The sequence below is a fragment of the Emys orbicularis genome, chromosome 3 (assembly GCF_028017835.1).
Source record: "Emys orbicularis isolate rEmyOrb1 chromosome 3, rEmyOrb1.hap1, whole genome shotgun sequence".
NCBI classification, from domain to species: Eukaryota; Metazoa; Chordata; order Testudines; family Emydidae; genus Emys; species Emys orbicularis.
In genome coordinates, this window is record NC_088685.1 from 94187133 (window position 1) to 94211863 (window position 24731).

Below are 24731 nucleotides of genomic sequence, written 5' to 3' on the forward strand. Positions count from 1 at the left end.
TAAGTTTCTTGACACCTTAAATGACTGATTCTTGCAGCAGCTAGTCCTGGAACCCACAAGAGAAGAGGCAATTCTTGATTTAGTACTAAGTGGAGCACAGGATCAGGTCCAAGAGGTGAATATAGCTGGACCACTTGGTAATAGTGACCATAATATAATTAAATTTAACATCTCTGTGGCGGGGAAGACTCCACAGCGGCCCAACACTGTAACATTTAATTTCAGAAAGGGGAACTGCACAAAAATGAGGAGGTTAGTGAAACAGAAATTAAAAGGTACAGTACCAAAAGTAAAATCCCTGCAAGCTGCATGGAAACTTTTTAAAGACACCATAACAGAGGCTCAACTTAAATGTATACCCCAATTTAAAAAACATAGTAAGAGAACCAAAAAAGAGCCACTGTGGTTAAACAACAAAGTAAAAGAAGCAGTGAGAGACAAAAAGGCATCCTTTAAAAAGCGGAAGATAAATCCTAATGAGGAAAATAGAAAAGAGCACAAACTCTGGCAAATGAATTGTAAAAATATAATTAGAAAGACCAAAAAAGAATTTGAAGAACAGCTAGCCAAAGACTGCAAAAGTAATAGCAATTTTTAAAAAAAAATACATCAGAAGCAGAAAGCCTGCTAAACAACCAGTGGGGTCACTGGATGATCGAGATGCTAAAGGAGCACTCAAAGACGATAAGGCCATTGGTTGAAACTATCGTAAAGAACAAAATTGTCAGACACATAGATGAACATCATTTGTTGGGAAATAGTCAACATGGTTTTTGTAAAGGGAAATCATGCCTCACCAATCTACTAGAATTCTTTGAGGGGGTCAACAAGTATGCGGACAAAAGGAGATCCAGTGGACATAGTGTATTTTGATTTTCAGAAAGCCTTTGCCAAGGTCCCTCACCAAAGGCTCTTAAGCAAAATAAGCAGTCATGGGATAAGAGGGACGGTTCTTTCATGGATTGGTAACTGGTTAAAAGATAGGAAACAAAGGGTAGGAATAAATGGTCAGTTTTCAGAATGGAGAGAGGTAAATAGTGGTGTCCCCCAGGGGTCTGTACTGGGCCCAGTCCTATTTAACATATTCATAAACGATCTGGAAAAAGGGGTAAACAGTGAGGTGGCAAAATTTGCAGATGACACAAAACTACTCAAGATAGTTCAGTCCCAGGCAGACTGCGAAGAGCTACAAAAGGACCTCACAAAACTGGGTGACTGGGCAACAAAATGGCAGATGAAATTTAATGTTGATAAATACAAAGAATTTTGTATTAACAAGTATAAGCATTATAGAAAGCAGAGGTTTTTGCAATTGTGTAAGGGATAGTTGGCACCAGGAAAGGTATGGGAGGTAGTTTGGATTTGTGTGAAAAGCATTTTACTATCCAGCTGAATAGTTAACATTGTTAACACTGAAATTTACAAGAAACCCCAGGACTAGGTTATTAGAGAAACCTGTATTAATTTGTTATTTCTGTATTACGGCATCTGGTAGTGACTCCATAGTTAGGGTTGTTTTCTAAAATGAGCTTTAAAATGGGGCATAGATTTCTTCTTTTATTTAAAAGTAGGTGGCTAATCAGTATGAAATTTCACACAGGATTAGTTTTTATAACCTTTGAATTTTCTATATAGTTTTTATTTGGTTTCTTTTCATAAATTTTTAAAGGGTAGTCATTGAAGTTGGGATCTGGCTGAAATTTTCCTTGGTAGTAGTCCCACTTTTCATTGTTGACAGATATCTCTTAAAATATTTTCCATGTACCCGTATTTTGGTAATCTCTGATTAGATTTGGTGCAAGAAGTAGATGTTAGATTGAGGGTTATTTTAACCATTACTGAAAGTTTGTGCTGCGCACACAAACTGATTGATTGATTGGGGTTGGGGGCACTCAAGCCTGAGTGACTGATGGAAGCCAGGTGTGAATAAAAGATTTTTATTCTACAACAAAGAAGGATCTGTATTCATTGGCTGACACACAAGAGCTTATGTGCAATTACTGACAGATAAAATTTCTGTCAGCCCCTGCATTGGTACCCACCACATCTGACCTCCCATCTCCCCCTCACCTCTTTGCTGCGAAACTCCAGCCTCCAATTAATAATTTCAAAAACTAGGAAATTAATACCCATAAAACTTCACTGTGAAGTAGTCAGGGTTGCCCCTCCTCCCCCGCAAACCATACCTGACAAATACAGAAAAGAAAATCATAAATTCAGTTATTTAACTGTCCATACCATCTACTCCTCCCCAGTCACACGCTTATTACCAAAACAGACCATCCATCACAACCTAATTTTGGTATCTCTGTGGGGCCAACATGCCCTTTAACTCCCTTTCCATCCACGTCCGTTTACCGAACTACCCTTCTCCCAACATAACCAAACTTAGCCCAAACATCCACAACTATTAGTGCTGATGAAAAATAATTTAGTAAAGGGTATGCCCAATAGGGACAGAGTTAAAGTCATGGCGTGAGAGTCTAGGAGTAGTAATTATAGTAAGGTGTGGGCTTATGGGCAGAGGAGTAACGGGTCTGGGCAGTAAGATGACCTAACTTCTTATTTTCTTGCTTTTCTGGGTTTGTGTCAGTTATGTTGTGCATATGCAGCAACTCTGTTTGTAATAAAGATTTTTGTGTAGTAGTTTTTACTTCAGTGCTAGTCCTTTTTTTATTATTGCCTTTGTTTCATATGTAATTAAATTTGCCTTTTCCTATATTTGTAACCTTGCAGATAGCTCAGTAATAGTGTTAAGACTAAATACAATTTATCTTTTAATCTATTTTCCTCTGTTACATGCTTTATTTTAAATACCTACAGTACCATAATATACTAACAGAGGGGACAAAGTCTAACATAACTGTCTTCGGAACAGATTATTCATTTGAAGCGAAATCCAGGGAGATGTTAGTCCTAGAGAATTTAAATACACTTAAAATAAGGGTCAGAGTTTTATGGCACTGAGAATTTAAATTACATTTTAATAATCCAGGAATATAATACTGTAAATTATATTGTGTGGCTGGATGTTTGGATATGGATCATCAGAGTAACATCTTTCAGTCACTAACAACATAAACTGGATCCAAAGTCATAACCTGGATGTGAATGACAATATATTCCATTCTCAATCTCTTGAGACAGTAGTCCCCCATGTTTTTCACACTGGTTTTACAAATTCCACTGAACTGTCTACAGTAAATATATGTTTATGTAGAGAAAGCTGTTATATTTCAAATCACATACTCAGAAAAACGGAGGAAATGTAGATGCCGTGTCTAAAACTAGCAAACTGACAGAAGGAGCATTCCCAAAAGAGAGATGGGAGTAAAAATCAGTCACTAACTATTACTGCAATATCTATCACCTCTACCCACTTTAGAGGTTGTTCAAGATTAATCTGTGACTTGCTACATATATGTATCTCATAATTCATTATTTTTGTTATAAATCCAAGCAAGCTATCCGCATATTTTTAGCTTGAAAGTGATGCTCGCCCCGATCCTTACCACAGTACAGGATTATTTGTGGTGTTTGGAAATGCAAAAGTGTATTTAAAAGGAACTGATATTGAGGAGAAAAATGTTATAACGTAACACTTCAAAATAGACCTATTTATATATATGTTTTTATGTACTATAATTTTTCTGTCCAGTTTTTTAAATTGGGAAATATATTTAAGTTTAAACAAGCCATGTCTTCTGTCTTGTGCATTTTTTCCATCTACTTTAACCTGTATTGAATTCAAAATGCTGAATCTGTGTTCGCCTGGATTTATGATGTTGAATTTTTAATGTCAAACACAAGATTATGATTTACAAGACTTGGCAGAAGGAGAATCTGAATGGTGAGAGGTAAGGCTGTTATTTATGGAAACATCTGCATTAATAGCACGGCAATCCAGAATAAAAGTAAATTGCTATTTTTTTAAGTGTTCTTTTTTCACAATTGTGTTATCTCCCTCTTTGAGAGACAGCACTATCACTATTGTTTCAGCCATGCAAGAAAGTTCTTGCTGTCATTCATCCTAGGAGGCAGTCTCAAAATAGTTTATAATTCTCTCACTTCCTTAAAAACAATGGAGAATACAGAACTAGTCAAATTTGAGATAAGCATGGGATTACTTAAAGACAGCCATGAGACACATCAAACGATTAAAAAGCTGGGTAACTGATGGGTCTCAAAATGTAATTGTAAATGAGGAATCCTCATCATCATATGGATGTTTTTGTAGTGGGATCCTGCAGGGATTGGTTCTTGGTGCTATGCTTTTTAACATCACTATCATAGACCTGGAAGAAAACAAAATCGTTACTGGTAAAGTTTTCAGAGGATACCAAGATAGGGGAAGTAGTAAATAATGAAGAAGGCAGGTCAACTGACACAGAGCAATCTAGATCGCTTGATAAGATGGGTGCAAGCAAATTATATGTATTTTAATATGGCCAAATGAAAATGTATACATCCAGGAACAAAGAAAGTAGGTCATACTTATCGGATGAGGGATTCTATCCTGGGAAGCAGTGACTCTGACAAAGGCTTGAAGACTGTGGGGGAAAGTTAGCTGAACATAGGTTTCAGTGCAATGCTGTGGGAAAGAGCTAATGTGATCCTTGCATATTTAAACAGGGGAGTAATGAGGAAGATAAGAAGGAAGGTTATCTTACCTCTGCATTTGGGCACTGGTACAACCACTACTGGAATAGTAGATCTAGTTCTGGTGTCCACAATTCAAGGAGGATATTTGCAACTTTGAAAAGGTGCAGAGAAGAGCCACAAGAATGGTTAAAGGAATGGAAAACATGTCTTACAGGCAAAGAAGGCTAAGGGGTGACTTAATCACAACATATCAGAACTTATATAGACAAAATCTATAGGAAGAAATATTTGATAATAGAGGGCTCTTCAGTCTAGAAGACTAAGGCAGAATGAGTTACAATGGCTGGAAGTTGAAGCTGGACAACTTCAGAAATAAGATTAAATTTTTTACCAGTGAGGGTAATTAACCACTGGAACAACTTACCAAGGGTTGTGATGGATTCTCCATCACTGAAAATTTTAAAATCAAGATTGGATGTTTTTGCTCTAGTTCAAACAAGAATTAATCCAGGGAAGTCCAATGACCTGTATCCCTACATAAGGTCAGGCTAGATGATCAGAATGGTCCCTTCTGGCTTTGGACTCTATGAATCTAGAACTTATACTGAATATGTAATAGAGACAGAGAGAGCTTCTCCATGTATTGAGCTGGTGAATCTTCACATTATGCCATAACTTATCAGGTATCTATAGTGATGTTAATTATTTTCATCCTAACACTAAAGAAGAGAACACTACCAGCACTACTACTAGATGAAGACAAAGGCTAGAGAAGGAAGCTCCCAAAAAGATCATGGATAAGAAAGTGCAGGTAGCCAGCCAAAGCTTGAGCAGCATTGAAAAGAAAAGTAAAACTCACATGCTGCATACATCTTGAGATTTTTGAAACTTGTGAGAAAGTTTAAAGAATCTATTTCCCAACTACAGGAATGATAGAAAATAAATCTAACTCATTCTTGCCTGTTGTCAGAGTGCTAGAGGTCAAAGACTGAAAATAAGGCTTCAGTAAACATATTTGTGGGAGAAGATGTGAAATGGAGTCTTCAGATCCGTTCTTTTTATCAGTGGGGAACAATTTTCTAGGATACTTGTAAACAAAGACAGCCAAAACATTTTTGAAGACAGATTAAATTAAGCATGAGAGATAAATCAGATTGATTTCCCTTTCTATTCTTCTCCAAGTCCTGATATCTTCCAGGCTGTTTCCCATTCATGGAAAAGTACACTGATGTGCTGGAGGGAGATCCTGGAGACTACCTTGTTAAAATTAAGTTACCCACTGGAAGGGAACGATTAAAGACTCCATATTAAGAAGAGTGGATAGAGAATTCAGCAAAACACTCAAAGATAACAGGACGATGTGCTGTTTCCTTGGAGCAAAATGGCAAGAATGGGCAGGATTATGAAGTTATCTGGCAAGTCTCAACATGTGATGATACACCAGTGGAACCAATGACACAGCATCAAGTGGAACTACACAGAATGTAGCAGACTTCAGGGATCTTGAAAGAGAGCTGGAGAAGAAGAATGTCCAAGCGATCTTCTCAAAGATCCTTCCAGCCCCACGAGTGAGAGAAGACAGAAGGCAGAAAATAGAGAAGGTGAACCATTGGCTGTGTGATTGGTGTGAAGCTGAAGGTGTTTGTTTTGTGGAATGCTGGACCACATTTCAGTGGGAGAAGGGATAGTAGGAATGGAATGGCCTGCATCTCACAGATGGTGGGGGGCAGAGGGAAATCATCTCAGTTGGAGACTAGCTGGAGCAGCCAGGAGGAAGTTAAGCATGTAACACAAGGGGAGCAGGTGATAAGAAGGCAAATTATCACCATGTTTCAAACAAACTGGTTTAATGTAGCAAAGAATGTGAAGTGAATACATTTTTCAATTATTTATATACCAATGCTAGGAGTCTTGGTAATAAACAAGAGTAACTGGAAATTCTCATTTATGAGTAGAAACTCGATATAATAAGCATTACTGAAACCTGGCGGGATGAGCTGCATAATTTGAATGTTAAAATCTCTTGCCATAAACTGTTTAGGAAGGCTAGAGTGGGTAACAGAGGTGAAGGTGGGGGTGGCACTCTATATTAAAGACATCATTACTTGTTTTAGAATTACTGATCACTCATACCTGCAGGATCTGCAATGCATATGGATCAAAATGCTAACTAAGAAAGTCAGGAGGAGGTAATGATGGGGGGATCTGTTACAGACCACGAAATCAAACTACAGACCAGGATGAGTTATTATTTAAACTGATGTGGGATGCAGATATGGCAGAGCTCAGGACAGTAAAATGGAATTTTTAAAAAGCAACAGAGGGTCCTGTGGCACCTTTAAGACTAACAGAAGTATTGGGAGCATAAGCTTTCGTGGGTAAGAACCTCACTTCTTCAGATGCAAGTAATGGAAATTTCCAGAGGCAGGTATAAATCAGTATGGAGATAACGAGGTTAGTTCAATAAGGGAGGGTGAGGTGCTCTGCTAGCAGTTGAGGTGTGAACACCAAGGGAGGAGAAACTGCTTCTGTAGTTGGATAGCCATTCACAGTCTTTGTTTAATCCTGATCTGATGGTGTCAAATTTGCAAATGAACTGGAGCTCAGCAGTTTCTCTTTCCATTACTTGGAAAATCTGCAGTTCTGAATAACTTCACCCAAAAGTCCTAAAAGAGCTGGCTGAGGAGATCTCTGGCCCATTCAGTTAATTTTTAATAAATCTTGGAATACCAGAAAAATGCCACAAAACTGGAAGAGTTCTAACATTGTGCCACTATTCAAAAAAGGTAAGTGGCATGACCCAGGTAACAATAGGCCTCTTGCCTAGACATCAATCTCAGGCAAAATAAGGAAAACACTGATAAGGGGTTCAACTGATAAAAGAATTAGAGGATAGGAATATAATGAATGCCATGGTTTTATGGAAAATAAGTCTTGTCAAACAAACTTGATTTCATTCTTAGATGAGATTACTAGTTTGGGTGACAAAGTAACTATGTAGATGTAATACACTTAGATTTTTGTAAAATGTTTGACTTAGTACTACATGACACTCTGATTAAAAAAAATCAAAACTACACAATATCTAAAAAGCACATGTTAAATGAATTATGAGCTGGCTAACTGACAGATCTCAGAAAGTAATCATAACTAGGGAATCAACACTAAATGGGGGAGTTTCTACTGAGTTTCTGAAGAACTAGGTCTGATTCTATTTTCCTGAATGACCTGGAAGTAAATGTAAAATCACTGCTGATAAAATCTGTGGATGAGAGAAAAGAGTGGTGGAATGATAAATGATGATGAGCAGACAGGGCAGCAATACTGAGCGATCTGGATTGCTTGGTAAACTGGGCCCATTCAAACAAAACGTGTTTTAATACAGCCAAATACAAAAATAATAATCCAGGAACAAGGACTATATCCTGGAAAGCAGTGACTCTGAAAAGTATCTAGGGGTCATAGTGGAAAACAGCGCAACAAGCACTCCCAGTGAGATGCTGTGGCTACCAGGGGCTAATGTGATCCTTGGATGTATAAACAGGTTAATAAAGAATAGGAGTTGAGAATAGATTTACCTCTGTATACGGCAATGGTGAGACTGATACTGGAATAAGGAATACAATTCTGATGTTCACATTTTAGAAAGGATGTTGAAAAACAGGAGAGACGGTAGAATAGAGCCACAAAAACAATTTGAGAACCGGAGAAGATGCATTACAGTGACAGACATGAGGATGAGTACTGGTTTTTGGAACAAACTAACAAGGGAAGTGGTGGATTCTCTATCTCTTGATGTCTTCATATCAAGACTGATGCCTTTCTGGAAGAGATGCTTAAACCCAACTCAAATTATGGTTTAGTCAAAAGTTATTTGACTCAGTACAGTGGTAACTGTGAAACACAGTGGCCTGTAACATATAGGGGGTAAGACTAGATGATCTAATGCTTACTTGTGGCCTTAAACAATATGAATTAAAGCCAAGATTTTGAAAAGTGACTTAAGTTTTGAGACTTCTAAAATTGTCTATCAAAAATCTCTGGTCACTTGAAATCTTGGCCAAAATTTACTTTAAGAAACCTATTCACTGTGTCATCAAAATGCAATAATTAAATATCCCTGACACAACATATTTTGCTAAAAATTTAATAATGTAAATTTTCCCTTATAAATCAATTTTAGTGCATATTAGCGGTCATTCAGCTGACACTGCTCAGATTTCCCCAATAAGCCCTGACTGTGCACCTGGTACAGACCTGCATAATTTCTGGCCTAAGAGGTAACTAATGAAAAACTGTGAGGTGTTTTACTGATGTAGATCACTGGGAAGACTAGATTTAGCCAAAGCCATAATGATCTGATTTCATCTTAATCTCCAGAGACTATTTTACTGCATCACCTGTTGTTTTAGACAAACAAATCACAAAATGAACACATTTACTGTTACTGAATAGTAGCAAAAGTAAATAATTTACCAAGATATTAAGCTGTAATAGGAAAACTCTCTCTCAAACAAACAAACCAAAAACCCACCAGACAATCCCACAAAATGTGTTACCTCTACTGCTTCCCATCCCCACTGTCTGTATTTTGGATCGTGAGTGAACCTCCACATATACATGTAGGTCTCTATAACTTCAGGTCGCAAGATGTAATATTTCTCATTTTGCCTTGTAGCAATGGCCTCTACACCTCCATCGAATCTGAAAGCTTCTGGTCCCAGTTTCATATCTAGACAATAAAAATAAAATGTGTAACAATGTTAGTGATGATTCTGTATGCAGGATTTTAACTGTACATTTTCCAATTGTTTGAGTGTTTTTTCACAGTAAATATAGTATTAAAACCTACAAATGCTCCTTTTCAGGCACAAACCATGACAATTTATGTAGATTACTAAACATTAATCATACTTTCATATGAAGTTAATGATATTACACATGTAGTCTGCACTTTAGCTATGGGTGTCCAAACTCCTCCTCATAATTGTCATATCTGGGAAATCCCAATAGCTGGTGCAAAAGGGATATGCTGTATCAATGCTTTAAATTGCAGTTTTACTCCAAAGAGTAACTGTAAAACTTGCATTGTGGGATATTTCATGTGTATTGTGACTATGATTTTTTTCCAGTTCGCTCTGGCAAATTCACCGTGGCTGGGTTCTTTCAACTTCTTGCTTCAGCAACTTTAAGAATGATCTAAATGTGACACAGGAAGAACTCTGAGCAGAATTTGTCCTTGTATTTAGAACATCATTAATAGTTCTATGTATGCACAAATGAATAGAATCCATTTCATTTGAGGTGGGCTCAACAGAGCTGGAGGGAGCAAAAATATTTTTGTCACGAACGAAAGCAGATATGATGCAATAGACACAGATAGCATATCTGTTGACAATGAGGAACCATTTTTAGAGTCACTATTCAGAGCAAAACAAGAGTTTCAATGAGGGAACAAAAAGGACTCTATATTAATTTAACAGAGCACCATACAATACCTTCTGCACCTGTTTTACCCAGGACAGAATTATAGATAATGATTAAAGCACAGCTCATCTCTCAAAATTCATAATTCGTACTTACTTGTACGATCATAAGATTCATGACACGTGCGAGCAATTTCAGCACCAAGTTCAATATGACGCCCAGTTTTATCATTAGGTGCCCCATCTCCACCCAGTGCAAACATGCCTCCAGCAAAACAGGTCAGATGTCCCATTTTATGTTCGAGCAGGCCACCTTTCCACTCAGCAATGTACGTCAGACCTCCACTAGATTTCCGGATCAGATGGGTTTCTATGGACTGCAAAAATATACATTTTCAAACCAAATTTATTATTTGGTAAAGCAATGTGTGAAAAACAAAGGCAATATTGCACAAAATAGGAAAGTAATAAATTTACACCTATCCAGCTTTTTTTGCTTTCAGTTTTATCTTCAGTATAGTTTCTGCTTTGATTTTATTTGACACTAATAATGCTAATTAACCTTGAGCCCAAAGAAAATGCAACTGTTCTTTACTAGCGCAGGTTGGCATACAATAACAATATGATAATGTGCTGAGACTGTCTGTATATTACCTGGTAAATTTTCTAAAAAAGTTGAAATAATTAAAAAGATAAGAAAATGCCATTTTCTGATTCTGATTTTCCCCATAGTTTTATGACAAACATATTTTATATACATAGGATATATTTTTAATGGCTTCAGTGATTCAGCTTGCAAATTTTCCATCTTAAAATGCTATTGTACTCAAAGGATATAGTTATTGTATCAGATATAATTGTGTAGTAATGTGATTATCAAAGGGTTAATTGGGATACTCAAAATACTAGAGGTTGGAGCCATGCTCCACCTCCTCCCCTTACTTGTTTTGTTAGGGCACGTTTTCTCCCACTGTTTGTTATATAGCTGAATACAGCAGCAGGTTCCCAGACTGCAGCACTGCAACTAAAGTGTGTTTCTTATGCGCTGAGTGGGTCTCTTCACAAAACTGGCGACGAGGAAGAACATAAAAATGGTAATTCATGGGAAAACTGAGGAGTTTAATTCAGAAAATGAAGATTGGCAGCAATATATTGGAAGACTGGGCCACTATGTTCTTGCAAATGAGATTACAGATAAGGACAAAACAGAAAGCAATTTTCCTCAGTGTCTGATAGTAAAACCCACTCTCTCTTAAGGAGTTTGTTACAACCTCAAAAACCAGGAGATAAGAGTTTGCATGACCTTCAAAAGATTTTAGCAGAGTACTACACACCAAAGCCAACCATTATTACAGAATGTTTCAAGTTTCATACTAGAATGAGGTGGCAAGGTGAAAGTGTACCTGTGTATGTGTCACAGCTAAAAAGACTAATGGAATACTGCTAATTTGGAAGCATCCTAGAGGACATGCTGTGGGACAGATTTGTTTGTGGTATCAATAATAATCATTGTCTTTGAATTAACAAAGACAACTGCTGTCAGAGGGGAACTTAACCTGGCCCAAAGCAGCAGAATTAGCAACAGCAAAGGAAGCAGTGAAAAGCTTACGAGATTTGCACTTAGAATGCAGGGACAATCAAGCTGATTCAATAAGCAAAATGCAAAGCCAGCTGCAAGGGACTCCTGAGGGGTGTTCTGCTGCAAAGGAGCTCATTTTGAATCTGTCTGTAAATTTAAAACAGCCCAATGCCATAAGTGCCTCAAGATTGGACACTCAGCCAGATGATGCAAAGCAAACAGCATCTCAAGCCCAGAAGGGGTAGACTAAAAAAACAGAGCAAACGGAAGAAAGCAGAAAGCTTGTTACCTTGTGGGGAAGGAAGACACAAAGGAGGTACACACTATGTATTGTCTAAAAGGGAAAACGTGGGACCTTACAAAGTAACAGAGTTAAATACAGGAGTTTCAGCTACTGAGATCAATGAATCTATAAACATATCAGCAATGCAAAGCAGAACTGAGCCTGATAGTGAATGCAAGAATGACCCTGAGTGCCTACAGCAGAGAACCCACCAAGGAGGTAGATGCTGTGCTTGCCCCTGTAAAATATAAAAGCCAAAAGAAAAATTTACCAGTCCTAGTGGTCAAGGGACAAAGGCAAAACCTGGGAGGCTGAGACTGGTTGCAAGAACTAAAACTAAACTTTTCAATACTCGCCAGCCCACATGGATTCTGGGTACTATCTCAGAGCAAACTGGACTCTTGTCTTTAAAGTCTATTTAAGTAGTGGTGGAATCACAAGATGTCAGGATCAGGTTCATGCCATGACTCTGGAGGCGGCCCCAGCTGTCGCGGAGACGCATTACTCCACGAGAGAGAAAGAATAGCCCCTGGTTATTTAAAATATTATATCTGGGCTGTAAATTAAAATGGGAATTATGTAGTCTAGTGATCATCAAGGGCTATTTAGAACATTATGAGTTGCAGCTATGATCTAGCCCTCCCTTACTTCCTCTTTAGCTAACGTGTCTGTTCCTCCCTGCTCTGTCTGTTATGTAGTTGAATAAAGCAGCACGTTCCCAGCTTGCAGTGCTATTAAGTAACGAGTATTTCTTGTGCACGGAATGGTTCCATTACAAAAAAGTGTTATTCAAATTGATGTACTTTACATATTCCCAAAGTGAACATACTACAGCTCTCTGACACTGTACTGAGAAACATGTAGCTGCAGAAGTCTACCCACATGAAACCCTGGCACGCAGCTGAAGTCAGGAGAGCTTCACATGGACTCAGGGTTCTGCCCAGGCAGTTCTCAATGCATGATAAGGATGTTTTGGAGACCTTTGAAAAACCCAGCAATAAAAATGATGAAATATACCAGTGAGAAAGAATTAGAAGTAGGTGAAGTCAGTCATTACAAGATTTAGGGAAATCTGAACACACTATGTACGTACCAGAAGATACACTATGTATCATGAGATTAAATGGGAGGCAAAGAAAAATCTGAAAACATAAGATGACAGTCACAGGGAATGTGACCCATGTGCTCTTGAAAGGGACTAAAGATGAACCATGCTACTGTTTATTCAGTTGTCCACCAAATGCTTAGTTTATTCCATTGCAATAATAAAACCCAAAAGGATGGGTGGAAGATAAATTAAAGAGAAGATAAATTTGATAGTCCACACTAAATCACCCCCTTCTCCCCCCCCCTCAAAAAACCCCCCAACAATACAGGGAACCATTAAAGACAAAGATAAAAACAACAAACTGAGCCATGCATGGGAAGTATTGATCATAGTTATTGGTTCCCTTTTAAATGCCTATAAATGTTATTTTTAGTAGCAATAAAGGTCTTCTATATACTGTAGCATCAGCAGAAAATTCTTTATTAACTTTTACTGCATCTATCCATCTAGGTACTTATGTTGTGCTATCTGAGCACCTTACAAAAATAAAGCCAACAAATTCTGAAAACTACTAACTTTGTCTTCTCTCTTTTATGCCCAAGAATTTACCAGTGACACTGTTTGTCTTTTTTCTGGCATCATTTATTGACTTAGGAAGTTCCTCAACCTATTCTTCTTTCTCTTTTGGATTCCTTTGAATTTCCCCTAGCTACCCCAGTTTCAGGCAATTCAGTTTCCCTCACATGATACAGAACTTTGCTAAAAAATTACAACTGCTTGAAAAAAAATCCTCACACATTTATGAAAACTGTGGTTTGGGAACTAAAAATGTGCTGGGTTTTGGCAGATGAAGACTTCCTTCCATTTTTGAGGATAAAGATACAAATCAGGGGTTTCTCACACTTTCCTAATGTGGATCTTATTCTAATGTAGGGTTGGAAGGGATCCTCAACGTTCACCTCCCACCCAATACTGAGGCAAAATTAAATATACCTAGATCATCTCTGGCTATTTAAAAGACTGTTCTTCAAAACCTCCAATGACAAGGATTCCACAACATCCCCTGGCAACCTGTTCTGGAGCTTAACTATCCTTACTTTTCCTCAAATCTAACATAAATCTCCCATGTTGTAAACTGAGCTGATTACTTCTTGTCCTATCCTCAGTGGTCATGGAGAACAATTGATCACTGTTCTCTTTATAACAACCTCTTACACATTTGAATGCTATCAGGTCTCCCCTTCAGTCTTCTTTTCTTTTCTTTAGATTAAGCCTGCCCAATTCTTTTATCTTTCCTAATAGGTCTTGCTTTCTAAACCTCTTATTTTGTTGCTCTCCTCTGGGCTCTCTCTCCAATTTGTTCACATCTGTCTTGAAGTGTGGTCCCAGAGTTGGACACGGTATTTCAGCTGAGGCCTCACCAGTGCTGAGTAGAGCAGAACAATTACCTCCCGCGTCTTACATACAACACTCATGTTAATACACCACAGAATGTCTGCATCACATTGTTGACTCATATTCAGTTTGTGATACATTATAACCCCCAGATCCTTTTCAGCAGTACTACTGCCTAGCCAGTTATTCCCCATTTTGTAATTGTGCTTTTGATTTTTCCTTCCTTAATGTAGTACTTTGCACTTGTCTTTACTGAATTTCATCTTGTTGAATTTTAATCCTGTTCTCCGAAGTGCTAGCAACCACTCCCAGCTTGGTGTCATCCGCACATTTTATAAGAATACTCTCCACTCCATTATCTGTCATTTATGAAAATACTGAATAGCACCAGACCCCGAACAGGCCCCTGTGAGACCCCACTAGATACTTTCTCCCAGTTGGACAGATAACGACTTTTTGTATTTTCAATCACTTGTGCATCCACCTTATAGTAATTTCATCCAAACCACATTTCCCTAGTTTGCTTAAGAAAATGTCATGTGGGACTGTGAGCGAGCATGAGTGTGTCTCATGGACCCCCATTTTCCCTCTTATTTATCCTCTTCTTTTCATTCTCCCCCACTTTTCCCCCTTGAACCTTCAATGTTGTTTTCTTCTTCCAACATCCCAAATGCTCCCTCCTGGGTTTTCTCTCCTCCTTAGCCTATTTGGAATAGAGGCTGGAGCATGGATTCTGCTCCCCTTCCAATATGGCTGGCAACAGGATTATAGAGATTGAGTCACTAACAAGTGAATTGCATTCCAAATGCAATGGAAAATTGCTTTTATGTCAGGTGGGGAAACTTCTTTCTTTTGGAGTAGCTGGGTAATTTTTTTTTAAAGAATGTTGTTTAGAGCTTGTTTTCGCTGGTTATTCCAATAGGGTTTAATATATTTTCATTTATAATTATATAACTAAGAAGTTGGGACTCAAAGAAGCTTGCAGTGAAATATATTACTGCATAATTGTCTGAAATGTATTGGAAAGTTAAAATAAATGGACAAAGGAATTTCCAGACACTTTTGTGTATTATAATAAAATGTGCTATTGTTTAAGATAGCCAATAGTTGTGTGGATAACTGCTTTCAGAATATTAGTAAATTCTAATATTAAACTGTCAATAATTTAGGACCAAACAACCTCAAACTAAAATGCTTTGTAAACTGAAAGGGCAAACCTGTCTCAGAGTAGCATCCTTTAAAAAAAAAAAAAAAAAATCACTATTCTGGTAACAGTTGGTAATTCTACAATAAATTATCTAGCAGCTAGATTGGGTATATTAAAAATAAATCAATTCATAAATCAAACTATTATACATAGCAAAGATTGATTTAATTCCCATGCATGATAAAGCCACTGATCATCATGGAGACACTTAAAGGACTGATCCAAAGTGGAGTCAATGGAAAGACACGGATTTCCAGGGGATTTGAATCTGGCCTCTAGTGACTATAGTTAAGGCTGTGAGGTAGTTTCTATTATAAAACTTAATTTTGAAACACAAACACATCTTTCACAAAAGCACAGTAAATTGGTCCCTACCTCCAATCACCGCCCATCTGATCTCTACTCTTTCCTACTGTTCTCTACTCTTTCCCTAACAATGCCAGCTGGTTGCCCTGAACGATTAAATCCATGTGTCAATGTTCTTCTTCAGGCATAAATGGATTAAGTTAAATTGGAAAAAGTCAGCCTTATTTTGGAGTTAATCAGGAATAATTCCTGATGCAGGCAAGTGTTAAAATATGAGCTCTTGTAGTCTCTGAATTTTAGTGGTATGCTGCAGTCCCAATCCCATATAAATTAGTGTTTCACAATTTGTGGTGTGAAAAGTTCTGGCAGGGAAATCAAGTCTCTAAAATGTATTAGAAAGGGGTATTGGAGTGGGATAGTGGTAAAGGGAATCTTTATAGATGAAGAGTTCAGGACGGTATGAAATTCAAAATTGTCTACTTATGGCCAATATATTTTCCTTTTTATATAATATATAGATTTTTTTAAAAACATACATGACATTTATTTTAACTTTAACTCCATTTCAACTAAGATTTGATCTGGGAATAATTCCAATGAGGTTTCCCCACTTGTGAATCCGGTGGTTTCACATTTCACTATGAGATAAATTTATTATTTCATTCTATATAGTGAAATTTTCTCTACATAAGAACGGCCATATTGGGTCAGACCAAAGGTCCATCCAGCCCAGTATCCTGTCTACCGACAGTGGCCAATGCCAGGTGCCTCAGAGGGAGTGAACCTAACAGGTAATGATCAAGTGATCTCTCTCCTGCCATCCATCTCCACTCTCTGACAAACAGAGGATAGGGACACCATTCCTTACCCATCCTGGCTAATAGCCATTAATGGACTTAACCTCCATGAATTTATCTAGCTCTCTTTTAAACCCTGTTATAGTCCTAGCCTTCACAACCTCCTCAGGCAAGGAGTTCCACAGGTTGACTGTGCGCTGTGTGAAGAAGAACTTCCTTTTATTTGGTTTAAACCTGCTGCCCATTAATTTCATTTGGTGGCCCCTAGTTCATATATTATGGGAACAAGAAAATAAGTTTTCCTTATTCACTTTCTCCACACCACTCATGATGTTATATACCTCTACCATATCCCCCCTTGGTCTCCTCTTTTCCAAGCTGAAAAGTCCTAGCCTCTTTAATCTTTCCCCATATGGGACCCGTTCCAAACCCCTAATCATTTTAGTTGCCCTTTTCTGAACTTTTTCTAATGCCAGTATATCTTTTTTGAGATGAGACCACATCTGTATGCAGTATTCAAGATGTGGGCATACCATGGACTTATATAAGGGCAATAAGATATTCTCCACCTTATTCTCTATCCCTTTTTTAATGATTCCTAACATCCTGTTTGCTTTTTTGACTGCCGCTGCACACTGCGTGGATGTCTTCAGAGAACTATCCACGATGACTCTAAGATCTCTTTCCTGATAGTTGTAGCTAAATTAGCCCCTATCATATTGTATGTATAGTTGGGGTTATTTTTTCCAATGTGCATTACTTTACATTTATCCACATTAAATTTCATTTGCCATTTTGTTGCCCAATCACTTAGTTTTGTGAGATCTTTTTGAAGTTCTTCACAGTCTGCTTTGGTCTTAACTATCTTGAGCAGTTTAGTATCATCTACAAACTTTGCCACCTCACTGTTTACCCCTTTCTCCAGGTCATTTATGAGTAAGTTGAATAGGATTGGTCCTATGACTGACCCTTGAGGAACACCACTAGTTACCCCTCTCCATTCTGAAAATTTACCATTTATTCCTACCCTTTGTTCCCGGTCTTTTAACCAGTTCTCAATCCATGAAAGGATCTTCCCTCTTATTTCATGACAACTTAATTTATGTAAGATCCTTTGGTGAGGGACCTTGTCAAAGGCTTTCTGGAAATCTAAGTACACTATGTCCACTGGATCCCCCTTGTCCACATGATTGTTGACCCCTTCAAAGAACTTTACTAGATTAGTAAGACATGATTTCCCTTTACAGAAACCATGTTGACTTTTGCCCAACAAATTATGTTCTTCTATGTGTCTGACAATTTTATTCTTTACTATTGTTTCAACTAATTTGCCCGGTACTGACGTTAGATTTACCGGTTTGTAATTGCCGGGATCACCTCTAGAGCCCTTTTTAAATATTGGCGTTACATTAGCTATCTTCCAGTCATTGGGTACAGAAGCCGATTTAAAGGGCAGGTTACAAACCATAGTTAATAGTTCCACAATTTCACATTTGAGTTCTTTCAGAACTCTTGGGTGAATGCCATCTGGTCCCAGTGACTTGTTACTGTTAAGTTTATCAATTAATTCCAAAACCTCCTCTAGTGACACTTCAATCTGTGACAATTCCTCAGATTTATCACCTACAAAGGATGGCTCAGGTTTGGGAATCTCCCTAACATCCTCAGCCGTGAAGACTGAAGCAAAGAATTCATTTACTTTCTCGTCTTTAAGTGCTCTTTTGTATCTCGATCGTCCAGAGGCCCCACTGGTTGTTTAGCAGGTTTCCTGCTTCTGATGTACTTAAAAAACATTTTGTTATTACCTTTTGAGTTTTTGGCTAGCTGTTCTTCAAACTCCTTTTTGGCATTTCTTATTACATTTTTACACTTAATTTGGCAGTGTTTATGCTCCTATTTACCACACTAGGATTTGACTTCCACTTTTTAAAAGATGCCTTTTTATCTCTCACTGCTTCTTTTACATGGGTAAGCCAAGCCACAGCAGCTCTTTTTTAGTTCTTTTACTGTGTTTTTTAATTTGGGGTATACATTTAAGTTGGGCCTCTATTATGGTGTCTTTGAAAAGTGTCCATGCAGCTTGCAGGGATTTCACTCTAGTCACTTTACCTTTTAATTTCTGTTTAACTAACCTGCTCATTTTTGCATAGCTCCCCTTTCTGAAATTAAATGCACAGTGTTGGGCTGTTGAGGTGTTCTTCCCACCATAGGAATGTTAAATGTTGATATATTATGGTCACTATTTCCAAGAGGTCCTGTTATAGTTACCTCTTGGACCAGATCCTGCGCTCCACTCAGGACTAAATCAAGAATTGCCTCTCCCCTTGTGGGTTCCCGTACCAGCTGCTCCAAGAAGCAGTCATTTAAAGTATTGAGAAATTTTGTCTCTGCATTTCATCCTGAGGTGACATGTACCCAGTCAATATGGGGATAATTGAAATCCCCCATTATTATCGAGTTCTTTATTTTGATAGCCTCTCTAATCTCCCTTAGCATTTCATCGTCACTATCACTGTCCTAGTCAGGTGGTCGATAATAGAGCCTTACTGTTATATTCTTATTAGAGCATGGAATTACTATCCATAGAGATTCTATGGAACATGTGGATTCATTTAAGATTTTTACTTCATTTGATTCTACATTTTCTTACTCCCCCTCCCTCCCCCCCACACGACCTGGTCTGTTCTTCTGATATATTTTGTACCTCGGAATGATTGTGTCCCATTGATTGTCCCCACTCCACAAGGTTTCTGTGATGCCTATTATATCAATATCCTCCTTTAACACAAGGCACTCTAGTTCACCCATCTTATTATTTAGACTTCTAGCATTTGTGTACAATCACTTTAAAAACTTGTCACTGTTTATTTGTCTGCCCTTTTCTGATGTGTCAGATTCTTTTTTATGTGAATGTTTCTCGTCTGATCTGGCCCATATTTTATCCTCTTCCATCCTCTGCTCCTGACTAGAACCTAGAGAATCTCTATCAATAGACTCTCCTCCAAGAGAAGTCTTTGTCCGATCCACGTGCTCCGCTGCAGCAATTGGCTTTCCCCCATCTCCTAGTTTAAAAACTGCTACATGAACCAATTTACAGCATCTGCAAGGAATCAAAAAACTAGAAGAGGTGGTGTTTGACTAGATGAAAATACATTACTGATGGATAATTGTTTGGAACTGTACAGTTTTCCTTCGCAGTAAATAGAAATGCATTTGAGAGAACGGGGGCGAGAGTGCAATTAGCACTCTATCAAGACAGCTAGAAGAGAGGGTACAATGCAAGAGGTTGCAGAAAGGAAGTGGCTGGAGTGTATCATCCTAAAGGGAACAACAGCAGATGCTACCTGGGAACAGTTTAAAAAGAAAATGACAGCTAACATAAGGCTGTGCAGTGATAGAAAGAGGAAGAGAAGGAAAAAAGGAATGTTGTGGGCTAGAAGGCAGCTTAGAGGAGTCCCCACTGCCTGTTCTTTCAATCCCCTCCTCCCCTGCACATGGGTTTAACTTTTTGGAGAGAAGGGGGGAAGTTCTCCATTTTCAAATTATTCGAGAAAGATGAATAGTTTGTCGACAACAATGTACAGATGGGGTGTAGACATTATTTTGGCTTCACCAGAGGGCTTAAGTGAACAGTGGAAGACTAATGATGACAGACATAAATCTACTTATATTTATACAGCTTGTGATAGAGTCTTGTTAAAAGTATGCCCACATGTAGTAAGATGGTACAAAAACATGCTCATCTATGTGGTAAAGGAACAGGTTTGTTAGTAAAAAAAAATTTTTTTTGCACATCATAAAATTGTCTTCATTGAGTTGATGTGGTGCAATAGTTTTTGAAAAGAAATAGATTAATAGTAGGACTGTCGATTAATCGCAGTTAACTCACGCGATTAAAAAAATTAATTGTGACTGATCGCAGTTTTAATTGCACTGTTAAACAATAGAATGTCAATAGAAATTAAATATTTTCTACATTTTCAAATATATTGATTTCAATTACAACACAAAATACAAAGTGTACAGTGCTCACTTTATATTACTTTTGATTAAATATTTGCACTATAAAAAATGACTAACAAAAGAAATAGTATTTTTCAATTTACCTCATACTAGTAGTACTGTAGTGCAATCTCTTTATCGTGCAAGTGCAAGTTACAAATGTAGATTTTTTTTTGTTACATAACTGTACTCAAAAACAAAACAATGTAAAACTTCATAGACTACAAGTCCATTCAGTTCTACTTCTTGTTCAGCCAATCGCAAAGACAAACAAGTTTGTTTACATTTACAGGAGATAATGCTGCCTGCTTCTTATTTACAATGTCACCTGAAAGTGAGAACAGGCGTTCACATAGCACTTTTATAGCCAGCATTGCAAGGTTTTACACGCCAGAGATGCTAAACATTCGTATGCCCCTTCATGCTTCGGACACCGTTCCAGAGACATGCTTCCATGTTGATGATACTCATTAAAAAAATAATGCGTTAAATAATTTGTGACTGAAATCCTTGGGGGAGTATTTTATGTCTCCTTCTCTGTTTTACCCACATTCTGCCATTTATTTCATGTTATTGCAGTCTTGGATGAGGGGGTCTAAATTGGCTATCATCACTCAAGAAAGATTTTGGAGTCATTGTGGATAGTTCTCTGAAAACATCCACTCAATGTGCAGCAGCAGTCAAAAAAGGAAACAGAATGTTTGGAATCATTAAGGGATAGATAATAAGACAGAAAATATCATATTGCCTCTAAATAAATCCATGGTATGCCCACATCTTGAATACTGCGTGTAGATTTGGTCACCCCATCTCAAAAAAGATATACTAGAATTGGAAAAGGTTCAGAAAAGCGCAACAAAAATGATTAGGGGTATGGAATGGCTGCTATATGAGGAGAGATTAATAAGACTGGGACTTTTCAGCTTGGAAAAGAGATGATTAAGGGGGGATATGATAGAGGCCTATAAAATCATGACTGGTGTGGAGAAAGTAAATAAGGAAGTGTTATTTACTGCTTCTCATAACACAAGAACTAGGGGTCACCAAATGAAATTAATAGGTAGCAGGTTTAAAACAAACAAAAGGAAGTATTTTTCCCACAACGCACAGTCAAACTCTGGAACTCCTTGCCAGAGGATGCTGTGAAGGCCAAAACTATAACAGGATTCAAAAAAGAACTGGATAAGTTCATGGAGGATAGGTCCACCAATGGCTATTAGCCAGGATGAACAGGGATGGTGTCCCTCACCTCTGTTTGCCAGAAGCTGGGAATGGGCGACAGGGGATGGATCACTTGATGATTCACCTGTTCTGTTCATTCCCTCTGGGGCACCTGGCATTGGCCACTGTTGGAAGACAGGATACTGGGCTAAATGGACCTTTAGTCTGACCCAGTATGGCTGTCCTTATGACCCAGCACATGTTGTTCATTTTAAGAACAGTTTCACTGCAGATTTGACAAAATGCAAAGGTACCAATGTAAGATTTCTAAAGATAGCTACAGTACTAAACCCAAGGTTTAAGAATCTGAAATGCCTTCCAAAATTTGAGAGGGATGAGGTGTGGAACATGCTTTCAGAAGTCTTAAAAGAGCAACACTCCGATGCAGAAACTACAGAACCCGAACCACCAAAAAAGAAAATCAACCTTCTGCTGGTGGCATCTGACTCAGATTGACAGAACAAGGAGCAATGGTCTCAAGTTGCAGTGGGGGAGGTTTAGGTTGGATATTAGGAAAAACTTTCACTAGTAGGGTGGTGAAGCACTGGAATGGGTTACCTAGGGAGGTCGTGGAATCTCCTTCCTTAGAGGTTTTTAAGGTCAGGATTGACAAAGCCCTGGCTGGGATAATTTAGTTGGTAATTGGTCCTGCTTTGAGCAGGGGGTTGGACTAAATGACCTCCTGAGGTCCCTTCCAACCCTGATATTCTATGATTCTATGAAAATAAACATGTGTTGTGTCGCATTGCTTTGGATCGTTATCGAGCAGAACTCGTAATCAGCAAGGACACGTCCTCTGGAATGGTGGTTGAAGCATGAAAGGATATATGAATTTTTAGCGCATCTGGCACGTAAATATCTTGCGACGCCGGCTGCAACAGTGCCATGTGAACACCCGTTCTCACTTTCAGGTGACATTGTCAACAAGAAGTGGGCAGCATTATCTCCTGCAAATGTAAACAAACTTGTTTGTCTTAGCGATTGGCTGAACAAGAAATAGGACTGAGTGGACTTGGCTCTAAGATTTTACATTGTTTTGTTTTTGAATGCAGTTATTTTTTGTACATAATTCTACATTTGTAAGTTCAACTTTCATGATAAAGAGATTGCATTACAGTACTTGTATTAGGAGAATTGAAAAATACTATTTCTTTTGCTTTTTACAGTGTAAATATTTGTAATAAAAAATAAATATAAAGTGAGCACTGTACACTTTGTATTCTGTGTTGTAATTGAAATCAATATATTTGAAAATGTAGAAAACATCCAAAATATTTAAATAAATGGGTTGTGATAATAGCATGAGAAATAGGCCCAAATCATGTGACCACAAAGAATGAAATCATGAGAAAGAAGAGTTGTGTTAAACTTGTAGTGTTTTCTTGTTTACGATTTGGTCTTAAGTAATTGAAATAAAACATGGTTAATTGGGTATCAGGTGCTGTAAATAATTGGCTATATCTGTTAGTTTAATGTATTATAAAAAAGGACTTCACTCAGGTCTAATAATTGGCAATGACATCACTTGTTTATTACAGGGTATAAAAAGCGAACTCTTAAAGGGCTCATTGTTAATACCTGCCTGACCAAGTTGAAGATGAGCAATATGAGTCTAACCACCCTGGGTCAGCCCGTTTGTAAGTATTTTAATCAAACGTGTATATTTTGTTACTGTTTGGACATAGTAAAATGCGTATTATTTAAGCTTTTTAGACATGCTTAAAGCAATTGTAGAAATGCCATGTGACCTTTAGATTTAACGAAGGAATGTATGGTTAAATCGGTGTCATGGTAGTATCCTATATTAATGATGATAATTCCAACAACTAGTATAAGTTAAGGTGTGAATTTAAACCAACATAGTTATATAACTATGGTATAACAGTGGTATAACTCACACTGTTACACCCTTACTCTGGTGTAAGAAGGCATTTTTTTCAGTGTAGCTTATGTCATTTGGAAACAGGTTTAAACTAAATCAAATAAAGCCACTTTTGTACCAGAACAAGTGTGACGACACAGGGGGGGTTATACTTGTATAACTACATCAGTTTAACCAAACTGGTATAATTATATCGATATAACTGGTAACACTTCCCTGTGTAGACAAGCTTTGTTCAACACTTACATAAGGCATGGGTAGACTGAAGGATGCTGTAAGTTACAGGATCATCACTATGCTAACAAATAGCTCTGCCTCACCATCTAGCACAGATAATGTTGACTCCTCTTTGTTACAGTATCTGAGGCAAATATACACCTAGATGAAAAACAGTTGGCTCATGCTCAGTTCAGAAAAAATTGAGGTGAAATAGGCAAAAGGAAGCCTACCAAAAGACTACAAGGATCTGAACCTGTGGCCTTAATAAAGCCAGCTTGCTCTCCTATTTTCATCCAGGTGGTGAGCAGTCTCTGGACCTTTCACTGGTGGCCAGAATGTATCCTTCCCCATTGATCTTTTGCTGTATCCTTCCCCATTGATCTTTTATATTATTGCAATGTATTCTGCATTTGGGGGTGACTATGCACAATTTTTATTTTTGGATAAACTTTTTTCCAATCACAGTTCAATTCAAGCAGTTTGTCACTTCACAAAAGCTGAAAAATGAATATATGATGTAACTAAGGTGCTTATGCAACACTAATGCAGTACTGTAATTTCACCGATAATTATCCACAGACTGATTATATACTATATACACTATTATGCCCACATTCAAAATACTCTAGCAGTTTAAGTAATATGTTTTGGGAATTAAAACACATAGTAGAGGGTTTTCCTATATCATAAACATAAGAAAAGGGACAGAAAAGCATCTAATTTATGTTATCATGAGGAAAATTGGAATCCTAGTTGGCACTGCT

General features: G+C 37.8%; 1 protein-coding gene across 2 annotated transcripts in view; it reads right to left on the bottom strand.

Annotated features, from left to right (window-relative positions):
* Positions 1-24731, bottom strand: part of MAN1A1 (mannosidase alpha class 1A member 1) — a 223129-nt gene that overhangs the window by 13239 nt on the left and 185159 nt on the right. For both annotated transcript variants that reach the window (XM_065400578.1, XM_065400579.1), the window contains exons 9-10: positions 10186-10405; positions 9162-9334 (exon numbers count right to left, since the gene is read on the bottom strand). In XM_065400578.1, the coding sequence (XP_065256650.1) occupies positions 9162-9334; positions 10186-10405 (393 nt within the window). The remainder of the gene's footprint in view (positions 1-9161; positions 9335-10185; positions 10406-24731) is intronic.